The sequence below is a fragment of the Coturnix japonica genome, chromosome 5 (assembly GCF_054131305.1).
Source record: "Coturnix japonica strain WE chromosome 5, WE-NBRP24, whole genome shotgun sequence".
NCBI lineage: Eukaryota > Metazoa > Chordata > Aves > Galliformes > Phasianidae > Coturnix > Coturnix japonica.
Window position 1 is genome coordinate 13,561,811 of NC_140667.1, and position 27,635 is coordinate 13,589,445.

Sequence of the window (27,635 nt, forward strand, 5' to 3'; positions counted from 1 at the left end):
TTTTTTGTTTTATCCTGTATTAGTTTCAGCTCTTAAAAGCTCTACATTAAACAAGAATTCAGCACGATAGTCTTACTGATATATTTTGAGTTTCTTCACATGTATTTGTATGGATAACTGATAGAGTATATGGGTCGCAGTTGCAGTATTGAGGACTGGCACAATATATTTTTCTTTTAGACTCAATTCCTGATTTAATTTAAATTTCATTCTCTGAAAAAGCAAATTTCCACAATATAAATCTGGATATTTAACTTAAGAAAATGTGCCTCCTGTAAAACATAGAAGTTTGGTTACTTACTGAACTCCTTGATGACAATGTATAGAATGCTTCATTCAAAGCGCTTTTATCTCTAGAGCTTCTCAGGATTTAAGTCTTGCTTGCTTCACTATCTAACTATTCTAAATTACTGTGTGTATTCTGAAATTTCATTCCATTGTAGTTAGCTTCTGTGTTTTTCTGTTCTTGGATTAGATATACCTTTCCACTTCTGGATTCAGCACATCCTGATACACTGAAGCAGTTAGTAAACCTCAGACTTAATATGTTGTGTGTGGTTGGGTAGCTGGTTAAATAAATAGGTGGTTAAATGTTTTGCAAAAAGAAAAGTAAAGAATTCCTCGAATAGATCAAAACAGCGATTTTCATGCTGCGCTGGTGAGGCTGCAAACTGAAAATGAAGCAGAGGTTAATTCCATATGTAACTGAAAGCTGACATCAGACTGAACAGGTAAAACTGAAAGCAGGCCTTCAGATTTAGAAAAACGAGTACAGTGGTTTATCTTGAGACGAACATCTTGGTGTTCTGTGAGTTTTGTGTTGATCTTGAGGATTTTTTCAGAAATACTTAAAATAAAGAATTGATTTGCACAGGTGGACAAACAACTGATGTTTTGGTGCATGTGATTGTAATGCCTGACATCATATGGGTGTTTATGCATCAGTTTTATTGATGTATGTAGAAGTGTCTCCCTTCTGTGAAGATGCTGCATGTTTGTTCTAATTACTGCTGTGATAATCTTCTTTATTAAAAGTTCTCCCTCATGCGAGAACTTGTATTTTTAAAATGTTGTGGAGTCCCACCATTCCATTAAAGCTTTTTTGTGTTGAGAAAACTTGAATGAACTTTGCTATCTTTATAAATACCCAATGAGATTTTATAAACCACCCTTCACCTGTTTCTATTTTTCACAATTTTTGATATATTTTTGAATATTGCTCTGCCATGTGTTTACTGTTACAGAATTTGTGGGCACTGTGAAAATTTCTCAAAGCACTGTGAGTTTTGATGCCTTTGCCTGTTCACTAATCTAATGACCCACTCGTAATACTTGAAAGGATGGTGAAGTCTTAACTTTGCAAGTGACTTCAGAATACTTCTGTGGGTTGAGGCGTGATTGTGTAGCTTAAAGGAAGGCAGCAGCATGTTCCTGAGGAGTATGTGTACCTTGTTCCATCTCTTTATTTCCAGTTTCCCTTCTACTTGTCCACTTAAATGAGCATGGATGATAAAGTCTTATATATTTGTTTTCTTCAGCAAGCTGGAAGGGCAACGTGATTAACCTATTGCCTGTGTAAGGGGCAAGATTTTGCTGCTGAGCAAGGTGGAATCAAAGTATCATCAAGATGGAAAATACATTCAGTATGTGGACTGGAACAATTATCCAGTCCAGATCACAGTTATTTGTGGAAACTGTCCAAAATAATTGAGTTTTAAAGTGAAATGATAGTAAGTGAAATTTGACTGTGTCTTGAAGGGCCAAACTCTATTGTTTTTTTGTGGATAACAGAAAATTCTGTTTAAGAACTTGGCGTACAAAACTAACCTTCTAATTAAGGTCAGAGCAGCTGATACTGCTCATGCAATATTCTTGCCATGTACAAAATCATTTTGAAGGCTTTAAAAATGAAAGAATCCTGATGATAGTGCTAGTTGCTACAAACTGCAGTCACATGGATGCTATCTGAGGGATGGGTTTGAAAACACTGAACTTCTGTGCTGGGAGTTCTTCTAAAACTTGGCTTTACTTATGTCCTTTCACTTGCGTCTTCTAACCTTGAGCCAGTTTAGTGCTGTTGAATATATAGTGTGGTGCATTGTTTGCCAGTCAAAGCTGGTCTTTGAGCAGGCTGTGAAAGGCAGTAGGTTTAGCGCAGATAGTTCGGTGAAGCTGGATTTCTTTACAGTTAAGTTGTCATTGGATAAAGTGCGTTTGCACTTAATGCCTGTATAACAAGTGGGTTAAAAATTTTCCAAGGCTAATTTCAGAGTTTGGAATATTAGTGTTCTTAGAGGCCGACTTTAATGTATGTGTTACTTCTTTAGGTCTCCATATTGGGTTCATTGGGTTAGTTCATGAAAGTTGTTTATTCAGAACAGCATAGATGTTTATTGTCCTTTCTGGGCTATAAAATATAATCCTTACTATAAATGCCTAGTAGCTTATTTTGGGAGTGCTTCTTATTTTTTATTTCAATAAGAAAGCACATCTAGGAGGCTTTTTCTGAGTGCTGGAACAAAAGTAGCTGTGAGACTGAATCCTACCAGCATTTCATTTTTGCTAGTGTTGGTAGTGTAGTTTTTATGCCGTTACCTCAGTTTATCCAACTTTCACCTTTAGAAACTAAATGTTTCATTTCCTTTTAAATATAGATTAATGTTTCTTTCCCATGTCTTATTCCTTTTCCCTTGCCCCTTCATTTCCACTTATCTTTAGGGCTTGAATACTTTGCTCTGGGTAAGTTTCCAAGCTCTCTACTCACTCCCATCCTCATTGATTCAAATCTATGCATGAATTCATGTGAACAGCCTTATTTACATTACAGCAGACTGTATCACAAGGTATTTCCACTTGGATGTCACAATAAAATAATGCATCTCTTGAAATTGCTAAAGTCCTTCTAATCTGTGGGAGATTCCTTAATCTTCTGCTCAACTTGAGTATATAAGGATTAAAGTAATTGGTGATAGAGCTGATAAAATGTGACGCTAACTGTCTTCTGAAGCTGTTCTGTGTCAGTGACCTGTTTTAGCTGGCCATGCTGGTTTCTTGCTTTAATCTTGCAGTTGTTCTGCTGCAAGATTTGGAGAGAATGAGGTAATGTCATGGCTGTTTGTGAACTTTGAATTGAACTCAGCTCTGTAATGACATTCTGACAAGACAGCCTGTCACCTACCTTCTGTTACTTCTTAAATTAGCCTTTTTTATGTAAAAAATGCATACTTATGAAATAAGTGTTACCTATCTTACACACACCATTTTAGATTCGTGGGAATTTATGTATCTGGTGTGATTTTAAGGGTGAGTTCTGTTACGGAAAATCATTTTTCTTCAATTTAGCCTTAATTTAATATGGCATGTCTGACTTTGGAACTGTGCAAAGATATTGTGACATCCTTACCTTCAGTATAAGCATTGGTGGTCGATCAAGTATGTTCAGAAAAGTCTAGTTTTATACATCATGAGATAAAATTATTCATTGATGCTGCGAATCTCAGAATAACACTGTAAATGCAACAGATGTGCTGCCGCAGTGTATTTAGCTTAATCAGAGCAGTGGAGCTGTAAAACTTCTGAAGGTTCATGTTCTTCATGTCACCAAGCTGCTTGGCAGGTAAAAAATGAACTTCAAAGGAAACAGTGGTGGCATTTTTCTGATTCTTTCTGAGGCAAGCATCACTAGGACCTACCGGAATACAGATCTTGAGCCTTAAAGCAAAAAATGATACTGCTTTTCTTGTTAAAGAGTTTGTGATGAAGTGGCTCATGAGTTAATTTTGGAAGGATCATCCCTGTTCATGAAGCAGAGTAGTAAGGAGTTAATAACGTTAAGGTGCTTGACTGAACAGTAAAATAAGTGTGTAATGCCTTGTGTGCAGCTGGGTAATATTTACACTCTGAAGGCTTTGTTGGTGCTTCCTTACTGCTTCTAGCGATGGACTGCTGTTGTACTTGCTTCACTTACTGGAATGCCATTGCTTATGCCAGCATGTTTGCCATTGACATTTCATTGAATTAGAAAACAGTGCTCCGTTCTTCTGATATGTAACACCTCTTAACTGAAAGCAACGCAGGAGCATTCCATTATACCTAGAGGATGTTTCAGTCTTCACCTGTTAGTGAAACGAACTGCTTAACATGTAAAGCAGCTTTTTACTGAACAAAGAAAAAGCTGAGGTTTATTACAGCTACTCTGATAACTGTGTTATTCATACGAATGTCATACATACCATATATGTTTATGTTAACTTACATAGTGTGTAAGTTTATGCTTAAGTCTTGCTTACTATTTTGTAAATCAGAAATAATAGGTGTTTGGGGAGGGGACAACAACAAAGTCAAGAATAATTTACTATTGAAACTGGCTATGTTGATTTCCATGAAAAAGAAGCATGTATTCTAAAGTGCTTACGAAATATCGCTGATACTAACTTCCATTGGTGTAGTCTGAATGTGGGGAGAACAATACTGGCAAGAAATACCTCATCTCTAAAATCAGATATTTAGACTGGAAGTACTTAATGTTGCATGTACAGATATCTGGCCTCATAGTTACCTTGTTTTGATGTAAGCAGTAAGGAAATTGTCACCTTTATTATTTCCTTTTCAAAGACAAACTTAATGGTAAGCTATAGGATGCTGTGACACTTCAGAAGTGAACTTGATATTTCATTTGTCTTGCTGTTTTAAACTGGTCTTTTTTACACACAGATCTTGAATAGCCTAAGCTGATAGATGGATAGTCTTATGGTGCTGGTGACTGACTTTATTGTTAGGAAACTTCACTTAAAAGTGAAGTATAACTTGCCTAGCTCTATTCTTTCACTTTACAACTTCAAATTTGCATGGTTTCAAAATTGTTTTTTAAATGCCTTCAGTGTTTGTGGGATGAGTGAGAAGGAGTTGAAGTGTAAGGAGTCTGAGGTGAAGCTCAGAAGAGGCAATCTGAAATGCTGCTGGATGTAGTTGTATTTGTTTGTATTTTGTGCAGGGAGCTGCATTTGCAATGTTGTTTTAGGACCGCTTTGTTGTTTACTTCTGGGGTACAACCATAATCTAATGTGCCAGATGGTCAAAGAATCTAATAGTGCTAAGTAGAATCTGAGGGAACATGATTCAAATGGCTTCAGAAGCTGTAGAGCCCAAGTTCAGGCTGTTGTGGAGGGGACTGCAGGTGTCCTTGTGAGGTAGTATGGCTGGGCAGAAATAGTTTGAGTGTGTGGGTAACAAAGTTATGTTGAGAAGAGGCTTTTATTTAGGTGCCAGTGTGAACCTTTTTAAATAGATGCGGCCTCGGTTCCTTTTTTGCTTCTAATAAAGCTGAAGAAGATTACAAGGAGAGTTTTAAAATCAGAGAAGACTGATTAGCATGTCCAAGACGCTTACAATCAGTAGTGGACTTCTGCATGAAACTGAATGGGACTGAAGTCCAGATTGAAGGAAGAAACAGCAAAGAATATGTGAAGTAAAACAACAGCTGTGGTGCACAATCAAACTGTATTCAATTAGAGGGCACTGTCAACTAAAGTTTGATGTAAGTTAAGGTGGGATTTGTTGATCCAACTATTAGTATGAATTTTAGTACATCATTTTGAAGGCTGGAATGATTGTACAAGTTAGTAAGCATAAACAAACAGTGGTTCTGTAGGAGCAGCTCATACTTCAGGAACTGTAGGTGTCTTGCACCTACTTGTTGCTGGCCTCCACCTGGACATGGAGCCATTGACCACCACCTCTGTCTGCGGCCTTTCAACCGATTTCTTATCCATTGAGTGGTCCACCCATCAAATCCACATCCCTCCAATTTGGAGATGAGGATGTGGTGGGGCACCATGTCAAAGGCCTTGCTCAAGTCCAGGTAAATGACATCGGTCGCATTACCTTTGTCAACCAACACCGTCGCTCCATCATAGAAGGCCACAAGTTTGGTTAAGCATGACCTTCCCTTGGTGAAACTGTGCTGGCTGTCTTGGATCACACACTTATTCCTCATGTGATCAAGCATGTAGTCAAGGAGGATCTGTTCCGTGATCTTCCTGGGCACAGAGGTGAGACTCACCGGCCTGTAGTTCCCTGGGTCCTCCCTGCTCCCCTTCTTGTATATGGGAGTGACGTGACCCTTCCTCCAGTCGTCTGGGACCTCACCTGACAACCACGACTTCTCAAATATGATGGAGAGCAGCTCAGCAACCACCTCAGCCAGCTCCTTCAGGACCCTGGGATGCACGCCATCTGGCCCCATAGACTTGTACTCATTCAGTCTCAAGAGGCACTCTCGGACTTGCTCAGCCCTCACAGTGGGGAGGGATTTACCTCCCTGGTCTCCTCATAGAGGGTTGGGGATGCAGGGCTCAGGGATGTGAGGAATACTAGAATCCTGGCCACCAGTGAAGACCGAGGCAAAGAACTCATTCAGTACCTCAGCTTTCTCTTCATCTGTTGAAGCCAGTCCTCTTAAATTTACCAAAGAAGGTACACCCATTTTGGCCTGTCTCTTCTGGCCAATGTACCTGTAGAAAGTCTTATTGTTTTTCTCATCCCTCGCCAAGTTCAGTTCTGCCTGCACCTTGGCTTTCCTGATCCTACGTCTGCAAGTCCGGATGGCATCTCTGATGTTGTCACTTGGGGGTACTTGAAGAAGTCGCATGTACTCTTGTGGGCTTAAGGGGAATTGTACTTTTGCTGCTCTGGGGCTTTGCAGGTGGAACTGGAAGGAGCTTGAAACAAGGAGGACCATTTGCTCGACACTCATTTGTGTATGTGGTTGAGTCCTTTCATGGATTTCCTTTTAATGTGATGAAGATAACATTTATTTTTTAATGTCTACTTATTGGATATATATATTGCTGGTTTAAAAAGCAGCTTATCGCAATATAAATGCAATAGGGCTTAAAATACACTTAGTATCTGATGACTTAATCATGTGTAAGCCTGGTTGATATAGGTTGTATCTTAATTCTGAGCTGTACCTATTGTTATATTGCTTACGGCTTCTGTAATGTAGCTTGGGCAGAGGACCAGTTCTAGGAAAGTGCTTTTGACTGCAATGGTCTTTGCAATCTCTGAAGCAGGTGGATTGGTGGTAAGGGATGGACCACTTCCTTCTTCGCAGTCATTTATTTTTCCCTTGTGTGTGTTTTTTTATTTCTCCTGCATGCAGGAATGCCTGCAGTCTGTAATCCTGACATGGTACCTGTGGCAATACCACCTCCCGCAGTCAATCCTCAGCACCTGTGTAATGAAGAGGACCTGAAATCTATCCAGGACATGTTTCCCAACATGGACAGAGAAGTAATCCGCTCAGTGCTAGAAGCTCAGAGGGGGAACAAGAATGCAGCTATCAACTCCTTGCTTCAGATGACTGAAGAATCCTAGAATCACTTCCTGCATTGTGCTTTTCCTCAATGCCACTTATTTTTACTTGCCAAGCCAGGGATTTAGCTAGAGGAAGAATTTCCTAACAGTTTGCTGTTAGTGCATCCTGTATTCAAGAATATATCCCCTTTTCTCCTTGAGCATTTGGATCTTTTCACTTTCTTATGCTAAACTGAATATGTGCAGGTAGAGAATGTCCTACAGTACATCAATGAAACATCTTTGGTATCACCTGTGCCCTGTTTGGCTGTATTCTGAGGGAATAATGCTGCTTTTTCTCCTTTTTCTCACTCTGTTCAGAAACATGTTCTTACAGAGTAACTCTATGCAGTATGAGATTTACTACTGATTGTTAGATTGGAAAAATTGCTTTTCCAATGGAGGGGTTGCTTTTTAATCAATTTATTTGCTGAAGTGTTTAGGTTTAACCAAGCAACCTGTTTATAGAAGAAATTGAATGAAAGGCCTGCTCCTTGTCCTTGCAGTGCTCAGTTACTGCTGTGAAATATTCAACTGCTTGTGATTGATGGAAGACTTTTGGTTTAATAAGTTAAATTTCTAAGGTTGTGCTTGTTGGTATTTCTAATGAGCATCTTGCCTTCAGTGTAGTCATTGAGCACCAAAGCAGTATATTATCTCGTGTGTATTTGAGGCTTTTATCACACCACAGAACATGGTTATCTATCTTAAAATCTTTGCAAATGACTTCTTAACTTGTGCAGTCTACTGCTATAGCAGAGAGCAGGACTGAGCCTGAATGTACTCCCACTGCAAATTGCTGCGTTCCCATGACTGTTTCAAAGGATGATCATAGAAGAAACTGTTTTGTACCTGGAGAATTGGTGAAGCTGTAAAGATTGAAGGTATTGCTGTTGACTTACCAAGTGTATGTATGATCTGTTTAAGGCTTCTTTCTTCACATCTATATTTCAGCAAAATTACCATTTTATATTGGTAGACCGTTGTATTTCTTCGTGCAGTTTGAAAGTAGAAGCATGGAAAATGGTCTCTATCTTTGAATGTCACTGAGTTGCCCAATGACTTTGATTGTGTTTGCTGTGGTCACAAAATGGTTGAGAATGGAGGGCATCTCTGAGGGTCATCTGGTCCAACACAATTTGGTACAGGTGGAAATAAATTCTTCGTGGGAGAAAATGTAACATATCTGACTTTATCTGATTCCCAGAGGAGGTGAGAGTTGGCTTGTATTTATTATTAGTTTTTTCCAGGAAACAGTTCATCTTGGAGCTGCAGAACCTTACAGTAGGCACCAGGTATCCTGTCAGATAATGTTCTGCAGCGTCTTTTGGTAGGCGATAAAGTAATGCACTTTAAGTAGTACGTACCAGTTAATTTTTTCAGTGATGTGCAATGTTGCTGTTTTATCTTTTTTAATGTTTGATTTCAAATACTTTCTACAATAGCCATAAGCTGTTACATTTTCAAGAGTTGGACTGAATGTACGATTGAAATCCAGTCTCTTAACTGATTCATGAGAACTCTAAAGCAGAGTCTGGAATAGAGATGAGGGGCTCTTGTTCTCTTATTCCTCAAACTCTGCTGCATGTCACACACTTAAAATATTCTTTCATATCTGCTGAAAAGCTGATTGATTTTTTTTTTCCCCCTATGTACACATAAGAAATGTTTAGGTAGCACTGGTGGTAAAGTGTGAATATTTATTTGTTTATAATTAAAAAATGATGCTGGAACTTTTAAAATAGCGTTCAAATCTATCCTGGTTCTTTTGAAGCTGTTCTTTTTCATAATAAAGAGCTTTACGTTGTATTACAAAGCCCCCTGCAGTCGTAAATTTACCCTTGAAAGCATAAATATGCTTATAGATCCTCCCATGGTCTTAATGAGATTCGAGGTACACTTGTCATGCTTTAGTAGTGGAGTCCCTGCAGTTTGTTTTTCTAAAATAAAACGGGTGGTCATCCAGAAACCTGTTGTCTCCATAGCACAGAAACTTGTTGATGCCCAAGAGGGTAAATATTCATGGAGTTTTAACTCTTGGACATCTCCAGGAAGACCTCCCCTGTGCTGACTTGTACTCAGAGGGAATTGATAGAGATGTAACAATTCAGGGAAAATGTATCTATTGGATTTTTGTTTTTATATTACAATGCTGGGATCCACAATAACAGCTTTTTATAAAAGCAGCGGTCACAGTTCAACTCAATGGCTGGTAAATTGTAGTGCATCCTGTGACAGCTCTGTTTCAAGGATAAAACAAACGCTCTTCAATTCTAACCATCAGGAGGAATGAGAATGCTAGGTTAGCTAGGCTCAGTCATAAAGTGGGTTCCAGGCCTCTGAGCAAGCTGTAGCTCCTGTAAAACATATGTTGTTGTCATTGTTAGTTTGTTTTATGCAAAATAGGGTAGGTAGGAGCTGAGGACAGAGATTTAGAGGTGGTGTGACCAGTAGATGGGTATCAACATGTTGTACCGTATTTAAATACTGTTCTTGGGATTTTTATCTTGAAATACCTAAGCATTATAGCTGAAAGTGTTAGTTCAAGATCTTCTAAAAACAAACGCTGATTGTGATCCTACTCAGCTTTTCAGCATGAATAGACGCTCAGTCAATCTGCTCATTCAGGTTTGAATTGGAAAGAGGTGGAAAAAAGGTGGTGGGGGGGAGTAGGTTGGCCTTCCTGCAGTCTGTGAAGTGAAAGCGTTAGAACCAGAAGTCTGGTTCTTGGAATCAGTCGCCACTGTTGTAGCTTTCAATGAAATGCTGATGGAATGGTAACTATTGGACACTGTTCTTCTGCTCAACAGCTTCAAGCAGCTCAGAGCCAAAGCCAGATGTAAAGCCTGGCACCTGCTTGAAGTGAGTGCTGTTAGTACTGATTTGAGTCCTTCCAAGAGCCTGAACTTGCTAAAATAGGAACATTTTTTGTCTAGCTAGATCCTTGCTGCTTTGTTCTCTACTGCTGTTTGCATCTGTTGATGGTACCGAATGTTTTTTCCCTTACAAATGTTATTGCTTGTTTGGTTGATCTGTAATACAATACAGAGAATGTTTTTTGCTGTAATAATTCCGAAGACATTGTTTCTGTCTGTATTGAGGTCCAGTGTCCAAATGTTTCTTGCACTCCAGAATACATAAACTTTTTTGTTCTAATTTAATAAATGTATCATCTAAATGAAAGCGTATTGTGTCTCTATTGGAGGGCACCTCAGTTTGCTTATCTGTAGGCTGACACAGAATTTGTGGTGCATCAGCTACGTTTGTTACGCTGCAGATCTTAGAAATGCGGTCATCCAATGGGACTGGTGCAGTGAGTGCTCAGAAGTGTTTTAAGCGTTTATCTCGAGGCGTTGGCCTTTTTTGACTTCCAGGTGCTGCTCCTCCTGGAACTGCTGCAGTATGGCAGGTCTGGAGGACAGGCTGAAGCGGGGAAGGGGTGGGGTAGGGGGAATAGATAGGGAATAAAACTGATGTAGTATTTCAGCTATAAGACAAACTGGTTTTACCTGCTAGTTTTTAATGTATTGAGGAATTTTAAGGATTTGATTTATTATTTAATTCTGTCCTTAACTGGAAGGCTGAGGTCCTTTTACATCTTCAGCAGCATTGCTATGCTCAGTGAGAATTAATGAGCTGCTAATGGCTCTTGAGTGGCCGGTCTATCCTGATTTGTGTTCCAAAGCTTACCACTTGCTTTTGCATTTCTCCAGCACACTGTGAGTGGGAAGGCAGGGCCAACCCAGGGGAGCTCAGATGTCTGCAGTGCAGCTGAGGAGTGTCTGGAAGGGGGGGTAGCCAGGATCCACCTCTTCCCAGCCCTCATTTAAGGGTTGGCAGTGGGGGCAGGAGTTTCTGTCTGGGGTTCTCTGTGTACCTGAAGCCTTCTGAAGGTAAGCAACTTCTTTTTTTCTGTGCCAACGGCAGTTGTGTTTAAACAACCCTCCACTTGCTGCATCCCAGGGTTAGCTACTCTGCTGTTGTTGCTGTGCTTTCCATCATGTTACAGAGGGCAAATGAGGATTAATTTACCTAAACGAATATGGGCCTTCTTGTGATGGCTGAAGCATCTGTTCAGCATTTCATTGCTTATTAGCATTTGTATTTCAATGCTGGTTACCCAGTGATGGTATTTGTGAGTACAATGAGAAGTTGCAGCGTTTTGCATGATTAAAACGTCTAAGTACATCAGTGAAAACAGCCTCTGGGAAGAAATATTGGGAGTGTTTTAAAAGTAGGTATTAGAAATGAGAAGTCAGAGTTGCAGTATTCTCTGCTGCACTTTTAAGTTGTGGCTCACTGAAGCAGTGAAGATTTCAGCTTTCTTGGGTCTTTCATAAGCTTGCTCAGAAACTCCAGTTGGTCTGTTTTCATGCTACAGTTTGTCTACGTTAGAAGCATGTTGCCAATTTGTGGATTTCCATTTGTAAGGAAAATAAACCGTATTTAATGGAGTAAAAGCTGCGTGTAAATTAGAAAAGCAAAGTAGTGGGAGCAAACAGATGGATTTTAATCTGTGCTACATCCATGTGTGGGAGATCTATGAGAGCTCTCCCCACACAGAGAACTCTGTGGACTGTTTGAAGATTTCCCTTAGGACAGATGTTTTAAAAGATTTAAAAGTGTCCTTCTTAGAGCATCAAGCAGATCATCAGTGCTAGGATTAAGTGTTTGGGAAACTAAGAGATCAGATAGCTGAGAATGATATCAGTTCTGTTATCAGCAGGGATATTTTTCCCAAGCAAAATTTGGAGAAGTTGCATGATCTAGCAATATCGAGTAAGAAGGAATTTCCCTCTGGTGGGTGGTGGTGCTTTGCAAAGCTCCGTGTCTATGGTAGAACTAGGGAGGTAGTTACTGTTAGTTTTCTTTAGTGAAGAAAATGACCGGTAGAGGGCAGCTGAAGGCTTGAACTGGAACGTACTCCTATTGTGTTAATATGGCACTAAAATTAGCTCAGGAAAACAGAGTTAAGGACACATTGTAGTTAGTGAGCATAGTGCTGAGCTCTCAGGAGTCCAGGGATTAGGAAGCTGGGGAGGAAGGAAATACGTGCATCTCACTGGCTTCAATATGAACTCAAAGGCAATGTTGAAAGCACTTTAGATTTTGTGAAGTGTTGCTGGTTTTTTTTTTCAGCCTGGACTGGGACCTGTCAGCACTGCAGGTATCAGTTTGCTTTGGCTAAGGCTGATATTGCTATCTCAGCATTGTAGTGCCAGGCCTCACACAGCTGGTGAACGTGAGTGCCTCTCACACAGTGAGCCCTCCTGCAGGTGGGAGTGATGGTTGCTTGCTCAAGTACAGTTCTGGATCACAGCAGGATCTCTGTTCCATGGTGCTGTGCAAAGAGTGCTAAATGCTGTGGAAGTAGCACTGAAGCTAGCCAAGTGTTTCATGCGCTGGGCACTCTTCAGGACTGATGGGCTGTCTTGTAGCAATACCTGGTGTTCAGGGCTGCAGTGGTGAATTTATGGAACTGATGGTGCACAGCTGGTCTGGATTCAGCCTTTATTCCCCAGGGCAAGTATGTGAATCACCAGGTTGGAGATGGTGCAGGAAGTGCTGTGTGCACCACTGTCCTACCTGGCAATCCTACCTGCAGACCTACTGTGGGCCGGGCAAGCTGTAGCTGTGGTATGGAATTCAACAGTAAAATGTGAAGCTCCTTACTGGTTAATCCCAGTATGACTATCAGGTCATGTCTGTGAAGGGCAGCAGAGAGGGTTCTACTGATACCATTAAGGGATTCATTTCACAGAATTGTAGAATCATCGAATGGACTGGTTTGAAAAGGACCACAATGACCACTGAGTTTCAACCCCGTGCCATGTGCAGGGTCACCAACCACCAGACCAGGCTGTCCAGAGCCACATCCAGCCTGGCCTTGAATGCCTCCAGGGATGGGGCATCCACAACCTCCCTGGGCAACCTGTTCCAGTGCATCACCGCCCTCTGAATTTCTACCTAAGCACACATTAAATGTGTAATTATCAATGACTCTTTAGTTTTTCAGCTGAGCCTTCGCATCAGATGTCAGGTTTCATTTTATAACTGCTCTGAGCAGTTCAGGTAAATATGATGGAACTGCTGTGGGGGAAATGCAGCTGAATTTCTCTCCAGTGTAAATCCTTTCAAAAACTAGTTAATGTCAGAAACAAGGGCACAGTTCAGAAACTATATCCTGAACTTGTTTGTAAATGTTGTTACAAACAACAGGAGAGTTGCTTGGATCTACTGAAGTAAATGACTTCACTGTAAGTATTCTTTAACTGATTGGACCTTTCATTTATATGTGGACTATTTTCTTCAACTTGAGAAGGGCTGCTTTCTTTGTTTTGGTCTAGGATGTGGAGCAACAGCAAATCAAGTTTTCTGTCTTGTTTTATGCTTGTTTTCTGGATCTCACTGCACAAACTACCAGTGAAGCCTCCATCTTGGCTTCCTTATTTTAAGCAGAAAACCCCACGTCTTTGTCACTGAACTTCCTGCTATTTAGACAGTGAAGACAAGTACTGGTCACCGAAACTGAAAAATGCTGAAAGTTTTATTGATTGACATAAGAGACAAGATGAACAGGGAACTCTTCCCTGCCACCGAGTGATGTCTTTTAAAAGCATCGTATCCATAAAAATGCTATGCAATAAAACTTTCTCTAGTCATAAGAGCTGAGTGCAATGTTACCCACAATGTTTTCTGGTTTTGCTTTTGGAGCCATTAAAACTTTTCCCACGATGTCAGTTTAGTGATCATACTGATACATATTGACATATTTGCATAATATACAGAAAGATATTTTACATGGTTGCCTCTCTTTTGCCTTGAAAACTATATCACTTAAATAAGAAATTATACTGAAGGGTGTTTTGGCTTTAACAAGTGGGGAAAAAAAGAGAAAGTAATAATAAACAAATATCAGTTAAAGAAGGAGCAGAGTTTATTTTGAGGAAGGTATGGTTCCAGCTTTCCTAGGGTCTGTTTTTGTTGCTCTTGCAATGATCACACCAATGTTTGGCTGATTTTTGATTGGTAATCATCTGCTTCAATGGTTTGTGGGTTGCATGCATTTATACACTGGCACTGATCCACGTAGACATAGCTATAATTGATGCTCGTTCCGTTTTGGCAATTCAGGGTCACCTCTCTTCTGTGGCTGCTGAGCTCTTGGCAGCAAGTACAGTCATGTTGCATCTGGTTTGCCTTAAGAGAATACCTGTGTTCCACCAGAAAAAGAAGACTTTCTCATTAAACAGCAACAAATAGGAGCATCGTGTGAATATGATTTTAATATAAGAAGAGTGGAACTCTTCTTGCTTTGTTTTAGTCTGATTCTGCTCTAGAGACTCATACACACTTTAATTTTGCTGCTGTTCTATGACTGATTAAATTAAGAGAGACCACAAATACAAACAAGGTGGAAGAGATTCTCAACTTACATGGAGGAGCCAGGACAAGTCCCTTCACAATAAGTCAACTCAACAGCTTCAGAAGATTCGCAGTCTTCATGTTGGATTACAGTTTTTTTGCTGTAAGTTTTGCAGTTAGGAGCTTCAAAAGAACAGGGAAAAAAATATAAGCGTGCCTTAAATCTCTAGCTCAGAACTGAATGCTAACACAACTTCTAAGTGCATGATGTCTCATTGCTGAGACTATGTGCAGCAGGCCACAGCAGATGGTGCTGTATACTGCAGCTGGAGCTTTCTTAGTGATTTTTTGATCTTGGCTGTACAGCATATTTGGAAGACAGAAGCTGAGGACTGAGTGTTGGGGGTTTGATTTGTGATATTTGCTGGCCAGGAAATTCACTTATTCCTTCTGAAGCAATTATATTGAAAAGGTTACTGGTAAGTGGGAGCTGGGTCTGTGAACAATCTTTTCTCCCACTCAAATACAGACAGAAGTTGAGTATAATTATCTGTAAGAGGAAAACACTTAGCTGGGCATTACTTACGTTTACATATCTTGCAGCAGCCATCAGCAGTAGTCTCTGCTTCATCCTTTGCAGAAATAAAGGATTTACATTAAAGCACAGATTATGATACCAAGCATGTTATCAAGTTAGCATCACTAACACTCAGCAAAAGGCTTCTTTGTGATGAACACTGAATGAAAACATGGGTGTCTCACTGCTGATCCATCACCCCAGGAATCTTGCTTCATTGTGAGCTCATGTAAAAATACTGATCTTCTCTTTGTTAATGTTGTTACAGCAACATTATTTTCCTTCTTAAAACTTCCTGCAACTTCAATGATAAAACTTGTATTCTTCCTTACTTTCTTGCCCCCTTGTTCTTCTATGCTGTGTTGAGTTAATGCTGAAGGGATAAAAACTTACGGGATCGCACTCCGCTGGGCCGTACTCCGGACATACTTTTTTCCTTTGAACTGCAACATATTGATCTTCAATTAATTCACACTTGTAGTGGCTGCAGGGATCAATCGGCAGAGTCTTACCAACCTGAAATTTTAAGAGAAGGAAAAATATGTTTTTTTCCATTGTAATCAGATACTGTATGTTTGCTTCAAAAATGTATGAGTTATGCTCTCACACCTCAAGGATTTTTAGATGAATTTAGACTTGTTTCATGTGGCAAATGGGAGAAGCCTAATTTTGGGAACTGTGGCTGTCCTGAAAATTCATATCATAGATCTTGGGACCAGACCAGATTCTTTCCAGGGGCGTGCAGCCATAGAACAAGGGGCAGTGGGCACAAACTGGAACACAGGAAGCTCCATACAAACACAAAGAACTTGTGTATCCTGAGAGTGACAGAGCACTGCAAGAGGCTGCCTGGACAGTTGTCTTTTCCAGAGGTGTTCAAGAATTTCCAAGTAAGTCTTCAGTTCAGAAACTTATATTTTTAGTTTGTATTAGTGTTGTTTTCAGAGTAATTTCAGTGTTGAATAAATTCTGACTGGAAAGGGGATATATTGGCTGGTGGGAGAAGGAAAAGATTACTTACTTCAAGCACAACAGTCTTGTTATTCAGCTGAATTCTGCAAGCTTTTTCATAACACTTCCCACAGCACTCTCCATCCTCAATCCTATATTCGTAACCCTACTCGCAAGAAATAAAAGTATGTTGAGTTGATGGTGGAGGGTTCCGGTCTCACTAGAATACAGCTGTTTGAGGGCTGATAGGGCATCCCATTGAATCTCAACTCACCGGCAGGCAAGATGTTTCACACTTAAGTGGTTCACACTTCATAATACGCTTCCCAGTGAGTATATTTTTCTCAGAACTGCAGGTACAATTCTTACATGAATGAATTACGGATGTTCCAATCTGGAAAATGGGAATGAAAACATAATGTTTGTTAATGAAGTGTCCTTATAATGCACAGGCAAAGGTGAAAGACTTGCTTTATACTATTAAGCTTTCTAATATGCAAGTGATTAAAAAAAAAATCTGGCTTTGTTTCTGAAGGTTCATAGGGTTATTTCAAACAACATCTGAGCTTTCATGATATATCAGCTCCTTTAGAAACAAAATATTAATTCCACAAATGGAAGAAAGCTTTTGTTATGAAGTACATCACTAAAAATGATGCGCTCCTGTTTGAAGCTTCTTGAGGAACGGAGGTTAGGGTTATAAAATGACATGGATCAGGAAAAGAATTTTCCAAAGGGCTTTTGTGGTAGAAAGGCTGTATGTTTAATTTCTAGTAAAATGCCACTGTAAGTATGCTGTGCTCACCTCATATATTTTATCATCAATCTCACAGATGTCAGTTCTTGGCTCTGAAAAACAACCAAAATAACAATCAGCAAACTCAAACTTTGGGAATGCATAAGAAGTAAAGATGTTTATTGACATTTGTTAATAACATAGAGATTACGGAAAATTTGAATTCAGGCTCTCTATGTGCACAAACCAGTATAGCTGGATGTTAAAGACTGTATCTTTTAATTAGCTAGAAGAGTTGAGCAGAAATGGCACCAAGCTTGAGCTAAACAAAATAAATCTCTTTCTTGCCCTTTCCATAAAGGATCATGAGTTGTTTTCTGTTTGAACACTTTTAAACTGGTAATCTTCAAAGATGCCTTTGTATATGGATGCCTTATGACCTCTCAGAATGGAGCTTGGATGTGAGATCAAGTGGAAAAGTGGTATTTTTTTTACAGTAGTAATGCAGATTGATGACATGGCAGATTCCATTTGTGGCTCTCACAAAATAACTTCAGACTTCACAGTTCATTGGTTTTTGATTTTCCTCTTTCAGGCTTACGTTGTAGCTACTTTATTATTATTATTATTACTATATTTAAAAAATATATGTATATAAATAAATATATATGACCAATGGACTATAAATTTCATTAGTGTTCTACAATACCATAAGAATAAGTATTATTTACTGTACATCAGCAATTCAGTTTCTAATTATGATTTACTTTATTGCTTCATATTACCGTATGACCATAGTAGTGAACTATGAAGATCTGGCTCATTGTTATATTTATGTATCTGTTTAGCTGCAGTTAGACTCATGTTAATGTGCTTCAATATTTCCATAATGGAGGTAGGATCTGCTTAGACATTAACAAAAGCACAAAGGTAACTTCCCACAGTGCAGCCTGATGCATACATTGGTATTTTTAGTACTTACGGCATTCAAGTTCAGGACAGCACAGGTCTTTTACTGGTACTAAAGGTAAGGCAACAAATCCTATGCCACAAACTACTTCCCGAGGTCTTGTGCATAGGCGAGGCTGACAATGCACTGTAGCAGTGAGTGAATCACATTCACACTCCTGGCACTCACTTGTCCATTTCTCTCCAGGCTGAAAATACATAAATGATTTATTGTGATGTGTCCTTTCTCTCTAGTTAGGCCACCTTGACTTAGACATTCACGCTTAGTAAGGATTCCAGAATAAAGTTTTGGTACCATACACTTTCCAACCTTAAGAGCAGGCAAGCTGGGAACAATAAAATAACTGTCTTCTATGTGGGAAAAAAAAACCCTAAAACAACAAATTCATAGCTAGTCTACTTATTATTATGATGTTTGAATATTCCCTATTCTTAAAAAGTCTCTGCTATGGTATTAGTGAACTTTTCTATCTCTAGATGTGTTAGAAACCTGGTGGTACAAGGTTGAATTATGTTTTATCAGGATATTCTTCCATCATCAACTTTGCTATTGAAATAATGCATGCTGATTTGAGTTGAGGATAGAGGATAGAAGTTGGGCTGTTTTTGCAATGGTGATATATTAAAATAATGAAGGGAATCACCTTTCGTGGAGGACTGACATCAGTACAGTTTCTTTCTAGTGGAGTTGTGAGGGATGTTGCTGTTGGTGAAGCAGAAGAAAATGTATATTCTGTGGATGAAGAGGCTTGTGTTGTAGTCTCTGTGGACACCGTAGTTAAAGGAGTTGTTGTAGGGCATGGCCCCTGAAATGGGGCAATTTCACATTCGCTGCTGCAAAGTGCATAAAAATTACATCCAGCCTTATCTGTTCTGTTGTATACAACTTCACCTGTAGAGAAAAAATGGAAAAAAAGGTAAAAGACTAATAAAAATGCTAAGGAAAGGTCCAAATAACACAAAATATTGTGAAAACATTAAGCGGATTACTCTGTTAAAATGATTGTTTAAGATGACTTTGAGTAATTATTTTTAATTGAATACATTATTAAGGGATCCTAATGCTTATGAAAATTATTATAACCATTAAGTAAGAGGCTTACCAGGAGAAAACAAATCACCAAGCACATGACAGAAACACGGAGTCGTTTCACTTGATTCTGTTGTGGAAGGTGTGGTGGGGGAAGAAATGAAGACTGTAGAAGTGCTTGTAGTGTGGCTTGTCTGTGAAGTACCAGCTGTTGAGAACAAAAAGGTTTCGTTCAAAGCACAGCACTTGGTTCTCGTAATTGTTACATATTACAGGAGTCTGATCAGAATCTGTGCAAACCAAACCAATGTTTGGTTTCATTCCAGTATTTGACCCGCTTACTAGAGTAAAGTAGAGACCATGCAAATCTTAATGCTCTGTACCAAGTATCATTTGGGATTTTGCAAATATTTGGGCTTCCAGCATTAATATTTTTTAACATTTCAGAGCAATGTCACCTTAACGGTCAGGGTAAGAAATATGAAGCTATGGAATCTGCTAAAAGACGTAGGATGAGCACAGCGGCTGATAGAAGAAAAATTCTTTCTGTTAAAAGAAGCACACGTAATAGTAGAAGTCACAGAAGAATACTGTAGCAGTGATATTCCAAACAACTAACAGCAAAAATAGCTTTCTGATTTAGATGATGACCTACCAGAACTCCTTGAAGTGGAAGACTGTGCAATGGTCTGTGTTACTCCAGTGGAGATTGCTGTAGGAGAGAGTGTAGTTGAAGAGCTGGGCAGTGAGCTGGTAGAAGTAGGGACAGTGGATTCCCTGCCAGAGGATGTTGTTTTGGAAGTGCTAGGACTGTTGGTAGGTATGGTTGCAATAGTGGTTGGATTTCTGGACAGAGTAGGAGAAGTCTTGGTAGTGGCAGAGCTGCTGGTAGCTGCAGTGCTCTGTGTAGATGTGAAGATGGTGCTGGCTGTGCTTTCTATAACAGGAGTGGTCAAAGTGGTGCTGACGCTGCTGCTAGGTACAGTGCTCTGTACGCTTGTGGATGCGGTAGTGTAAGTATCTTTTGTTGGAGGGGGAATAGTTTTTGTTGTACTTTCAGACGTGATTGTGGTTGTGCCTGTTGTCGGGGGGCTGGTGGTCTTGGTGGTGCTGGCAATGCTAATAGCTGTGGTGGTTCCTGCTATTGTGGATGTGATGGTAGTTGTACCTGTTGTGGAAAGGGTTGAGGTCTTAGTTGTGCTGGCTTTGCTGGTAGGTGTGGTGGTCCCAGCACTTGTAGATGCAACGGTGGTCGTACTTTCTGTCACACGGGGTGAGGTCTTGGTGGTGCCAGCAATACTGGTCTGTATGGTGGTCCCAGCAGTTGTGGATGCAGTGGTGGTTGTACCTGTTGTCGGAGGGGGAACAGACCTTGTACTTTCAGACATGACTGTGGTTGTGCCTGTTGTCGGAGGGCTGGTGGTCGTAGTGACTACCGTGGTGCTTGTGGTGGTGGTCATGGAAGATGTGGAGACAGTAGTGGGTCTTTCTGATGTCTTTGTCTCTTCAGTGGAGCTTCCTGTAGGAACGCTACTAGTTGAGGTGATTGGCATGGTGCCTGGAGTTGTTACTGTTGTCGTGCAGTGTTGGCGGTCACAGCACAGCACACTGACCTGGTAGTTGAAGCACATGGGGTACTTGCTGTTCTGGTCCTTGTTACTGCACTCAAGGCCAACATCCAGGCTGCACTTGACATTCTGGCCCAAGCTCTCCAGGCTCCTCTCAGGGTAATTTGCAGCACGGCACCTGATGTCCTGTGGCTGGGCGCACAGGTCAAAACCAGCGGCACGGATGTTTGCAAAGGTCTCAAAGTCTCCATCCTGGCTCCCAGAGCTTGGGAAATCCACATCAAACCATTGTGTCCAGGTACAGATTGGCTGGCAGCCTGTTGTGATTGAGGGAGTGGTGAAAGTAGTGGTGGGCGAGCTGGGCACAGTGGGTGTAGTGGTGATGATGGTGGTTGTACTCCCAGGTACAGGAGGAGTGGTCTCGGCGGTTCTGGCAGTGCTGGTTGCTGTTGTGGTCCCTGCTCTTGTGGATGTGATGGTAGTCGTACCTGTTGTGGGAAGGGGTGAGGTCCTGGTGGTGCTGGCACTGCTGGTAGGCGTGGTGGTCCCAGCACTTGTAGATGTAGTGGCGGTTGTACTTTTTGTTGGAGTGGGACCAGGTGTTGTTGTACTTTCAGATATGATTGTGGTTGTGCCTGTTGTTGGAGGGCTGGTGGTCGTAGTGACTACTGTGGTGCTTGTGGTGGTGGTCACGGAAGACGTGGAGACAGTAGTGGGTCTTTCTGATGTCTTTGTCTCTTCAGTGGAGCTTCCTATAGGAGTGCTGCTAGTTGAGGTGATTGGCATGGTGCCTGGAGTTGTTACTGTTGTCGTGCAGTGTTGGCGGTCACAGCACAGCACACTGACCTGGTAGTTGAAGCACATGGGGTACTTGCTGTTCTGGTCCTTGTTACTGCACTCAAGGCCAACATCCAGGCTGCACTTGACATTCTGGTCCAAGCTCTCCAGGCTCCTCTCAGGGTAGTTTACAGCACGGCACCTGATGTCCTGTGGCTGGGCGCAAAGATCAAAACCAGCGGCACGGATGTTTGCAAAGGTCTCAAAGTCTCCATCCTGGCTCCCAGAGCTTGGGAAATCCACATCAAACCATTGTGTCCAGGTACAGATTGGCTGGCAGCCTGTTGTGGTTGAGGGAGTGGTGAAAGTAGTGGTGGGCGAGCTGGGCACAGTGGGTGTAGTGGTGATGATGGTGGTTGTACTCCCAGGTACAGGAGGAGTGGTCTCGGCGGTTCTGGCAGTGCTGGTTGCTGTTGTGGTCCCTGCTCTTGTGGATGTGATGGTAGTCGTACCTGTTGTGGGAAGGGGTGAGGTCCTGGTGGTGCTGGCACTGCTGGTAGGCGTGGTGGTCCCAGCACTTGTAGATGTAGTGGCGGTTGTACTTTTTGTTGGAGTGGGACCAGGTGTTGTTGTACTTTCAGATATGATTGTGGTTGTGCCTGTTGTTGGAGGGCTGGTAGTCGTAGTGACTACTGTGGTGCTTGTACTGGTGACCTCAGAAGATGTGACAGTAGAGGAGGTAGTGGTTCTTTCTGTAAGTGGGGTTGGTCTAGTGGAGCTTCCTGTAGGAACGCTACTAGTTGAGGTGATTGGCATGGTGCCTGGAGTTGTTACTGTTGTCGTGCAGTGTTGGCGGTCACAGCACAGCACACTGACCTGGTAGTTGAAGCACATGGGGTACTTGCTGTTCTGGTCCTTGTTACTGCACTCAAGGCCAACATCCAGGCTGCACTTGACATTCTGGCCCAAGCTCTCCAGGCTCCTCTCAGGGTAATTTGCAGCACGGCACCTGATGTCCTGTGGCTGGGCGCACAGGTCAAAACCAGCGGCACGGATGTTTGCAAAGGTCTCAAAGTCTCCATCCTGGCTCCCAGAGCTTGGGAAATCCACATCAAACCATTGTGTCCAGGTACAGATTGGCTGGCAGCCTGATGTGGTGGAGGGAGTGGTGAAAGTAGTGGTGGGCGAGCTGGGCACAGTGGGTGTAGTGGTGATGATGGTGGTTGTACTCCCAGGTACAGGAGGAGTGGTCTCGGCGGTTCTGGCAGTGCTGGTTGCTGTTGTGGTCCCCGCTCTTGTGGATGTGATGGTAGTCGTACCGGTTGTGGGAAGGGGTGAGGTCCTGGTGGTGCTGGCACTGCTGGTAGGCGTGGTGGTCCCAGCACTTGTAGATGTAGTGGCGGTTGTACTTTTTGTTGGAGTGGGACCAGGTGTTGTTGTACTTTCAGATATGATTGTGGTTGTGCCTGTTGTCGGAGGGCTGGTGGTCTTGATGACTACTGTTTTGCTTGTACTGGTGACCTCAGAAGATGTGACAGTAGAGGAGGTAGTGGTTCTTTCTGTAAGTGGGGTTGGTCCAGTGGAGCTTACTGTAGGAGCACTGCTAGATGAAGTGCTTACCGTGGTGACTGGAGTTGTTGTTGTGCAGCGTTGGTGGTTACAGCACAGCACACTGACCTGGTAGTTGAAGCACATGGGGTACTTGCTGTTCTGGTCCTTGTTACTGCACTCAAGGCCAACATCCAGGCTGCACTTGACATTCTGGCCCAAGCTCTCCAGGCTCCTCTCAGGGTAATTTGCAGCACGGCACCTGATGTCCTGTGGCTGGGCGCACAGGTCAAAACCAGCGGCACGGATGTTTGCAAAGGTCTCAAAGTCTCCATCCTGGCTCCCAGAGCTTGGGAAATCCACATCAAACCATTGTGTCCAGGTACAGATTGGCTGGCAGCCTGTTGTGGTTGAGGGAGTGGTGAAAGTAGTGGTGGGCGAGCTGGGCACAGTGGGTGTAGTGGTGATGATGGTGGTTGTACTCCCAGGTACAGGAGGAGTGGTCTCGGCGGTTCTGGCAGTGCTGGTTGCTGTTGTGGTCCCTGCTCTTGTGGATGTGATGGTAGTCGTACCTGTTGTGGGAAGGGGTGAGGTCCTGGTGGTGCTGGCACTGCTGGTAGGCGTGGTGGTCCCAGCACTTGTAGATGTAGTGGCGGTTGTACTTTTTGTTGGAGTGGGACCAGGTGTTGTTGTACTTTCAGATATGATTGTGGTTGTGCCTGTTGTTGGAGGGCTGGTGGTCTTGATGACTACTGTTTTGCTTGTACTGGTGACCTCAGAAGATGTGACAGTAGAGGAGGTAGTGGTTCTTTCTGTAAGTGGGGTTGGTCCAGTGGAGCTTACTGTAGGAGCACTGCTAGATGAAGTGCTTACCGTGGTGACTGGAGTTGTTGTTGTGCAGCGTTGGTGGTCACAGCACAGCACACTGACCTGGTAGTTGAAGCACATGGGGTACTTGCTGTTCTGGTCCTTGTTACTGCACTCAAGGCCAACATCCAGGCTGCACTTGACATTCTGGTCCAAGCTCTCCAGGCTCCTCTCAGGGTAGTTTTCAGCACGGCACCTGATGTCCTGTGGCTGGGCGCAAAGATCAAAACCAGCGGCACGGATATTTGCAAAGGTCTCAAAGTCTCCATCCTGGCTCCCAGAGCTTGGGAAATCCACATCAAACCATTGTGTCCAGGCACAGATTGGCTGGCAGCCTGATGTGGTGGAGGGAGTGGTGAAAGTAGTGGTGGGCGAGCTGGGCACAGTGGGTGTAGTGGTGATGATGGTGGTTGTACTCCCAGGTACAGGAGGAGTGGTCTCGGCGGTTCTGGCAGTGCTGGTTGCTGTTGTGGTCCCTGCTCTTGTGGATGTGATGGTAGTCGTACCTGTTGTGGGAAGGGGTGAGGTCCTGGTGGTGCTGGCACTGCTGGTAGGCGTGGTGGTCCCAGCACTTATAGATGTAGTGGCGGTTGTACTTTTTGTTGGAGTGGTACCAGGCGTTGTTGTACTTTCAGATATGATTGTGGTTGTGCCTGTTGTTGGAGGGCTGGTGGTCGTAGTGACTACTGTGGTGCTTGTACTGGTGACCTCAAAAGATGTGACAGTAGAGGAGGTAGTGGTTCTTTCTGTAAGTGGGGTTGGTCTAGTGGAACTTCCTGTAGGAACGCTACTAGTTGAGGTGATTGGCATGGTGCCTGGAGTTGTTACTGTTGTCGTGCAGTGTTGGCGGTCACAGCACAGCACACTGACCTGGTAGTTGAAGCACATGGGGTACTTGCTGTTCTGGTCCTTGTTACTGCACTCAAGGCCAACATCCAGGCTGCACTTGACATTCTGGTCCAAGCTCTCCAGGCTCCTCTCAGGGTAGTTTTCAGCACGGCACCTGATGTCCTGTGGCTGGGCGCAAAGATCAAAACCAGCGGCACGGATATTTGCAAAGGTCTCAAAGTCTCCATCCTGGCTCCCAGAGCTTGGGAAATCCACATCAAACCATTGTGTCCAGGCACAGATTGGCTGGCAGCCTGATGTGGTGGAGGGAGTGGTGAAAGTAGTGGTGGGCGAGCTGGGCACAGTGGGTGTAGTGGTGATGATGGTGGTTGTACTCCCAGGTACAGGAGGAGTGGTCTCGGCGGTTCTGGCAGTGCTGGTTGCTGTTGTGGTCCCTGCTCTTGTGGATGTGATGGTAGTCGTACCTGTTGTGGGAAGGGGTGAGGTCCTGGTGGTGCTGGCACTGCTGGTAGGCGTGGTGGTCCCAGCACTTGTAGATGTAGTGGCGGTTGTACTTTTTGTTGGAGTGGGACCAGGTGTTGTTGTACTTTCAGATATGATTGTGGTTGTGCCTGTTGTTGGAGGGCTGGTGGTCGTAGTGACTACTGTGGTGCTTGTACTGGTGACCTCAGAAGATGTGACAGTAGAGGAGGTAGTGGTTCTTTCTGTAAGTGGGGTTGGTCCAGTGGAGCTTACTGTAGGAGCACTGCTAGATGAAGTGCTTGCCGTGGTGACTGGAGTTGTTGTTGTGCAGCGTTGGTGGTCACAGCACAGCACACTGACCTGGTAGTTGAAGCACATGGGGTACTTGCTGTTCTGGTCCTTGTTACTGCACTCAAGGCCAACATCCAGGCTGCACTTGACATTCTGGTCCAAGCTCTCCAGGCTCCTCTCAGGGTAGTTTTCAGCACGGCACCTGATGTCCTGTGGCTGGGCGCAAAGATCAAAACCAGCGGCACGGATATTTGCAAAGGTCTCAAAGTCTCCATCCTGGCTCCCAGAGCTTGGGAAATCCACATCAAACCATTGTGTCCAGGCACAGATTGGCTGGCAGCCTGATGTGGTGGAGGGAGTGGTGAAAGTAGTGGTGGGCGAGCTGGGCACAGTGGGTGTAGTGGTGATGATGGTGGTTGTACTCCCAGGTACAGGAGGAGTGGTCTCGGCGGTTCTGGCAGTGCTGGTTGCTGTTGTGGTCCCTGCTCTTGTGGATGTGATGGTAGTCGTACCTGTTGTGGGAAGGGGTGAGGTCCTGGTGGTGCTGGCACTGCTGGTAGGCGTGGTGGTCCCAGCACTTGTAGATGTAGTGGCGGTTGTACTTTTTGTTGGAGTGGGACCAGGTGTTGTTGTACTTTCAGATATGATTGTGGTTGTGCCTGTTGTTGGAGGGCTGGTGGTCGTAGTGACTACTGTGGTGCTTGTACTGGTGACCTCAGAAGATGTGACAGTAGAGGAGGTAGTGGTTCTTTCTGTAAGTGGGGTTGGTCTAGTGGAGCTTCCTGTAGGAACGCTACTAGTTGAGGTGATTGGCATGGTGCCTGGAGTTGTTACTGTTGTCGTGCAGTGTTGGCGGTCACAGCACAGCACACTGACCTGGTAGTTGAAGCACATGGGGTACTTGCTGTTCTGGTCCTTGTTACTGCACTCAAGGCCAACATCCAGGCTGCACTTGACATTCTGGCCCAAGCTCTCCAGGCTCCTCTCAGGGTAATTTGCAGCACGGCACCTGATGTCCTGTGGCTGGGCGCACAGGTCAAAACCAGCGGCACGGATGTTTGCAAAGGTCTCAAAGTCTCCATCCTGGCTCCCAGAGCTTGGGAAATCCACATCAAACCATTGTGTCCAGGTACAGATTGGCTGGCAGCCTGTTGTGGTTGAGGGAGTGGTGAAAGTAGTGGTGGGCGAGCTGGGCACAGTGGGTGTAGTGGTGATGATGGTGGTTGTGCTCCCTGGTACAGGAGGAGTGTTCGTGGTGGTACTGGTACTGCTGGTTGCTGTTGATACTGTTGCTGTTTCTTTTTCTTGTTGGTTGGTTATTATTATTGTTGTTGTTGGTTTTGTTATTGTCTGTACTGTAATCACTGTTGTTTCTCTTGCTGTAGATATTGTTTGTTCTGTTTGTCTTGGAGTTGTTGTTTGTAGGTCTGAACATGATTTATAATTGCAGCATAGGACTCTGATTTGGTAATTGTGGCATTTGTTATCTTTGCTATTGCATTCCAATTCAGTGGTTTTATTGCATTGTATTTTTTGGTTATTATAGTTTATTGTCTTATCTGAGTGTTCGTGTACTCTGCATTCTATGCTTCTCGTGTCATTACAAGTGCTTTTTCCTATTTCTGCGATGTTCTGAAATGTTTCCTCTTCATTCTCAAGCTGTGTCCCATCGTACCATTCTGACCACTCACATATGTACTTCACGCATACAGTTTTTGCTGTTGTTGTGGTTGTCATTGCTGTAATTCAATGGAAGAAATTTAAGTTTGTTTTTTTCCTACTAAGAAAAATATCAGAAAAAAATTATTCACCTTCCATGCATTTATTGCTGTTCGTATTATTTGTATGTTAATTTGTTTTTTAATGAAGTTGCTTAATGAGTCTTGAGTTTCACTTTTAATATAGGTTTTCATCTCATGCCTGTATCCCTTTTCTCATTTTTGTTCTCATTACCACTTTCCACTTGCTATTGCTTAGCTACATAACTACACTAGTTTTAAAATATTTTTAGAAAGTAATGATTTTTCCAATTATTTTAGTATCATATTATGGCATTCATTTGTGAATTTATTTTATAAAGAGGTAATTTCTTTTCAGTATCTTAGCATTATGAAAATAAGCGTATGATGCATATACCCATTCCTTCACACAACTGTCACATCCACTGAATAGAAGACTTAAACTTGATTGTACAGTTCTTGCTGTAGTATTCTGTAATTTTGCTGAAACATTTCTCAATTTCTCACTATTACATGGTCACTATAATAAGTTCGCTGCTGGAATAATGTA

The 27,635-nt window shown here is 42.7% G+C and overlaps 2 protein-coding genes across 7 annotated transcripts in view; one reads left to right on the forward strand and one right to left on the reverse strand.

The window, feature by feature from the left end:
- Window positions 1-27,635, forward strand: part of TOLLIP (toll interacting protein) — a 68,850-nt gene that overhangs the window by 9,620 nt on the left and 31,595 nt on the right. For 2 of the 6 annotated variants that reach the window (XM_015863892.2, XM_015863890.3), the window contains exons 6-7: window positions 2,719-2,739; window positions 7,163-10,539. The exons of 2 other annotated variants lie outside the window; for them this stretch is intronic. In XM_015863892.2, the coding sequence (XP_015719378.1) occupies window positions 2,719-2,739; window positions 7,163-7,377 (236 nt within the window). In that variant the 3' untranslated portion in view covers window positions 7,378-10,539. 2 more of the 6 variants (XM_015863891.3, XM_085548423.1) reach the window with 2 other exon arrangements.
- The window catches only part of LOC107314529 (uncharacterized), a 34,835-nt gene continuing 21,085 nt past the window's right edge, over window positions 13,886-27,635 (reverse strand). Inside the window, exons 30-40 of the mRNA XM_015863823.3 lie at window positions 19,640-27,085; window positions 19,058-19,192; window positions 18,599-18,846; window positions 17,968-18,142; window positions 17,055-17,098; window positions 16,524-16,643; window positions 16,320-16,415; window positions 15,692-15,814; window positions 15,308-15,353; window positions 14,793-14,904; window positions 13,886-14,569 (exon numbers count right to left, since the gene is read on the reverse strand). Of these exons, the coding sequence (XP_015719309.2) occupies window positions 14,356-14,569; window positions 14,793-14,904; window positions 15,308-15,353; window positions 15,692-15,814; window positions 16,320-16,415; window positions 16,524-16,643; window positions 17,055-17,098; window positions 17,968-18,142; window positions 18,599-18,846; window positions 19,058-19,192; window positions 19,640-27,085 (8,759 nt within the window). The 3' untranslated portion in view covers window positions 13,886-14,355. The remainder of the gene's footprint in view (window positions 14,570-14,792; window positions 14,905-15,307; window positions 15,354-15,691; window positions 15,815-16,319; window positions 16,416-16,523; window positions 16,644-17,054; window positions 17,099-17,967; window positions 18,143-18,598; window positions 18,847-19,057; window positions 19,193-19,639; window positions 27,086-27,635) is intronic.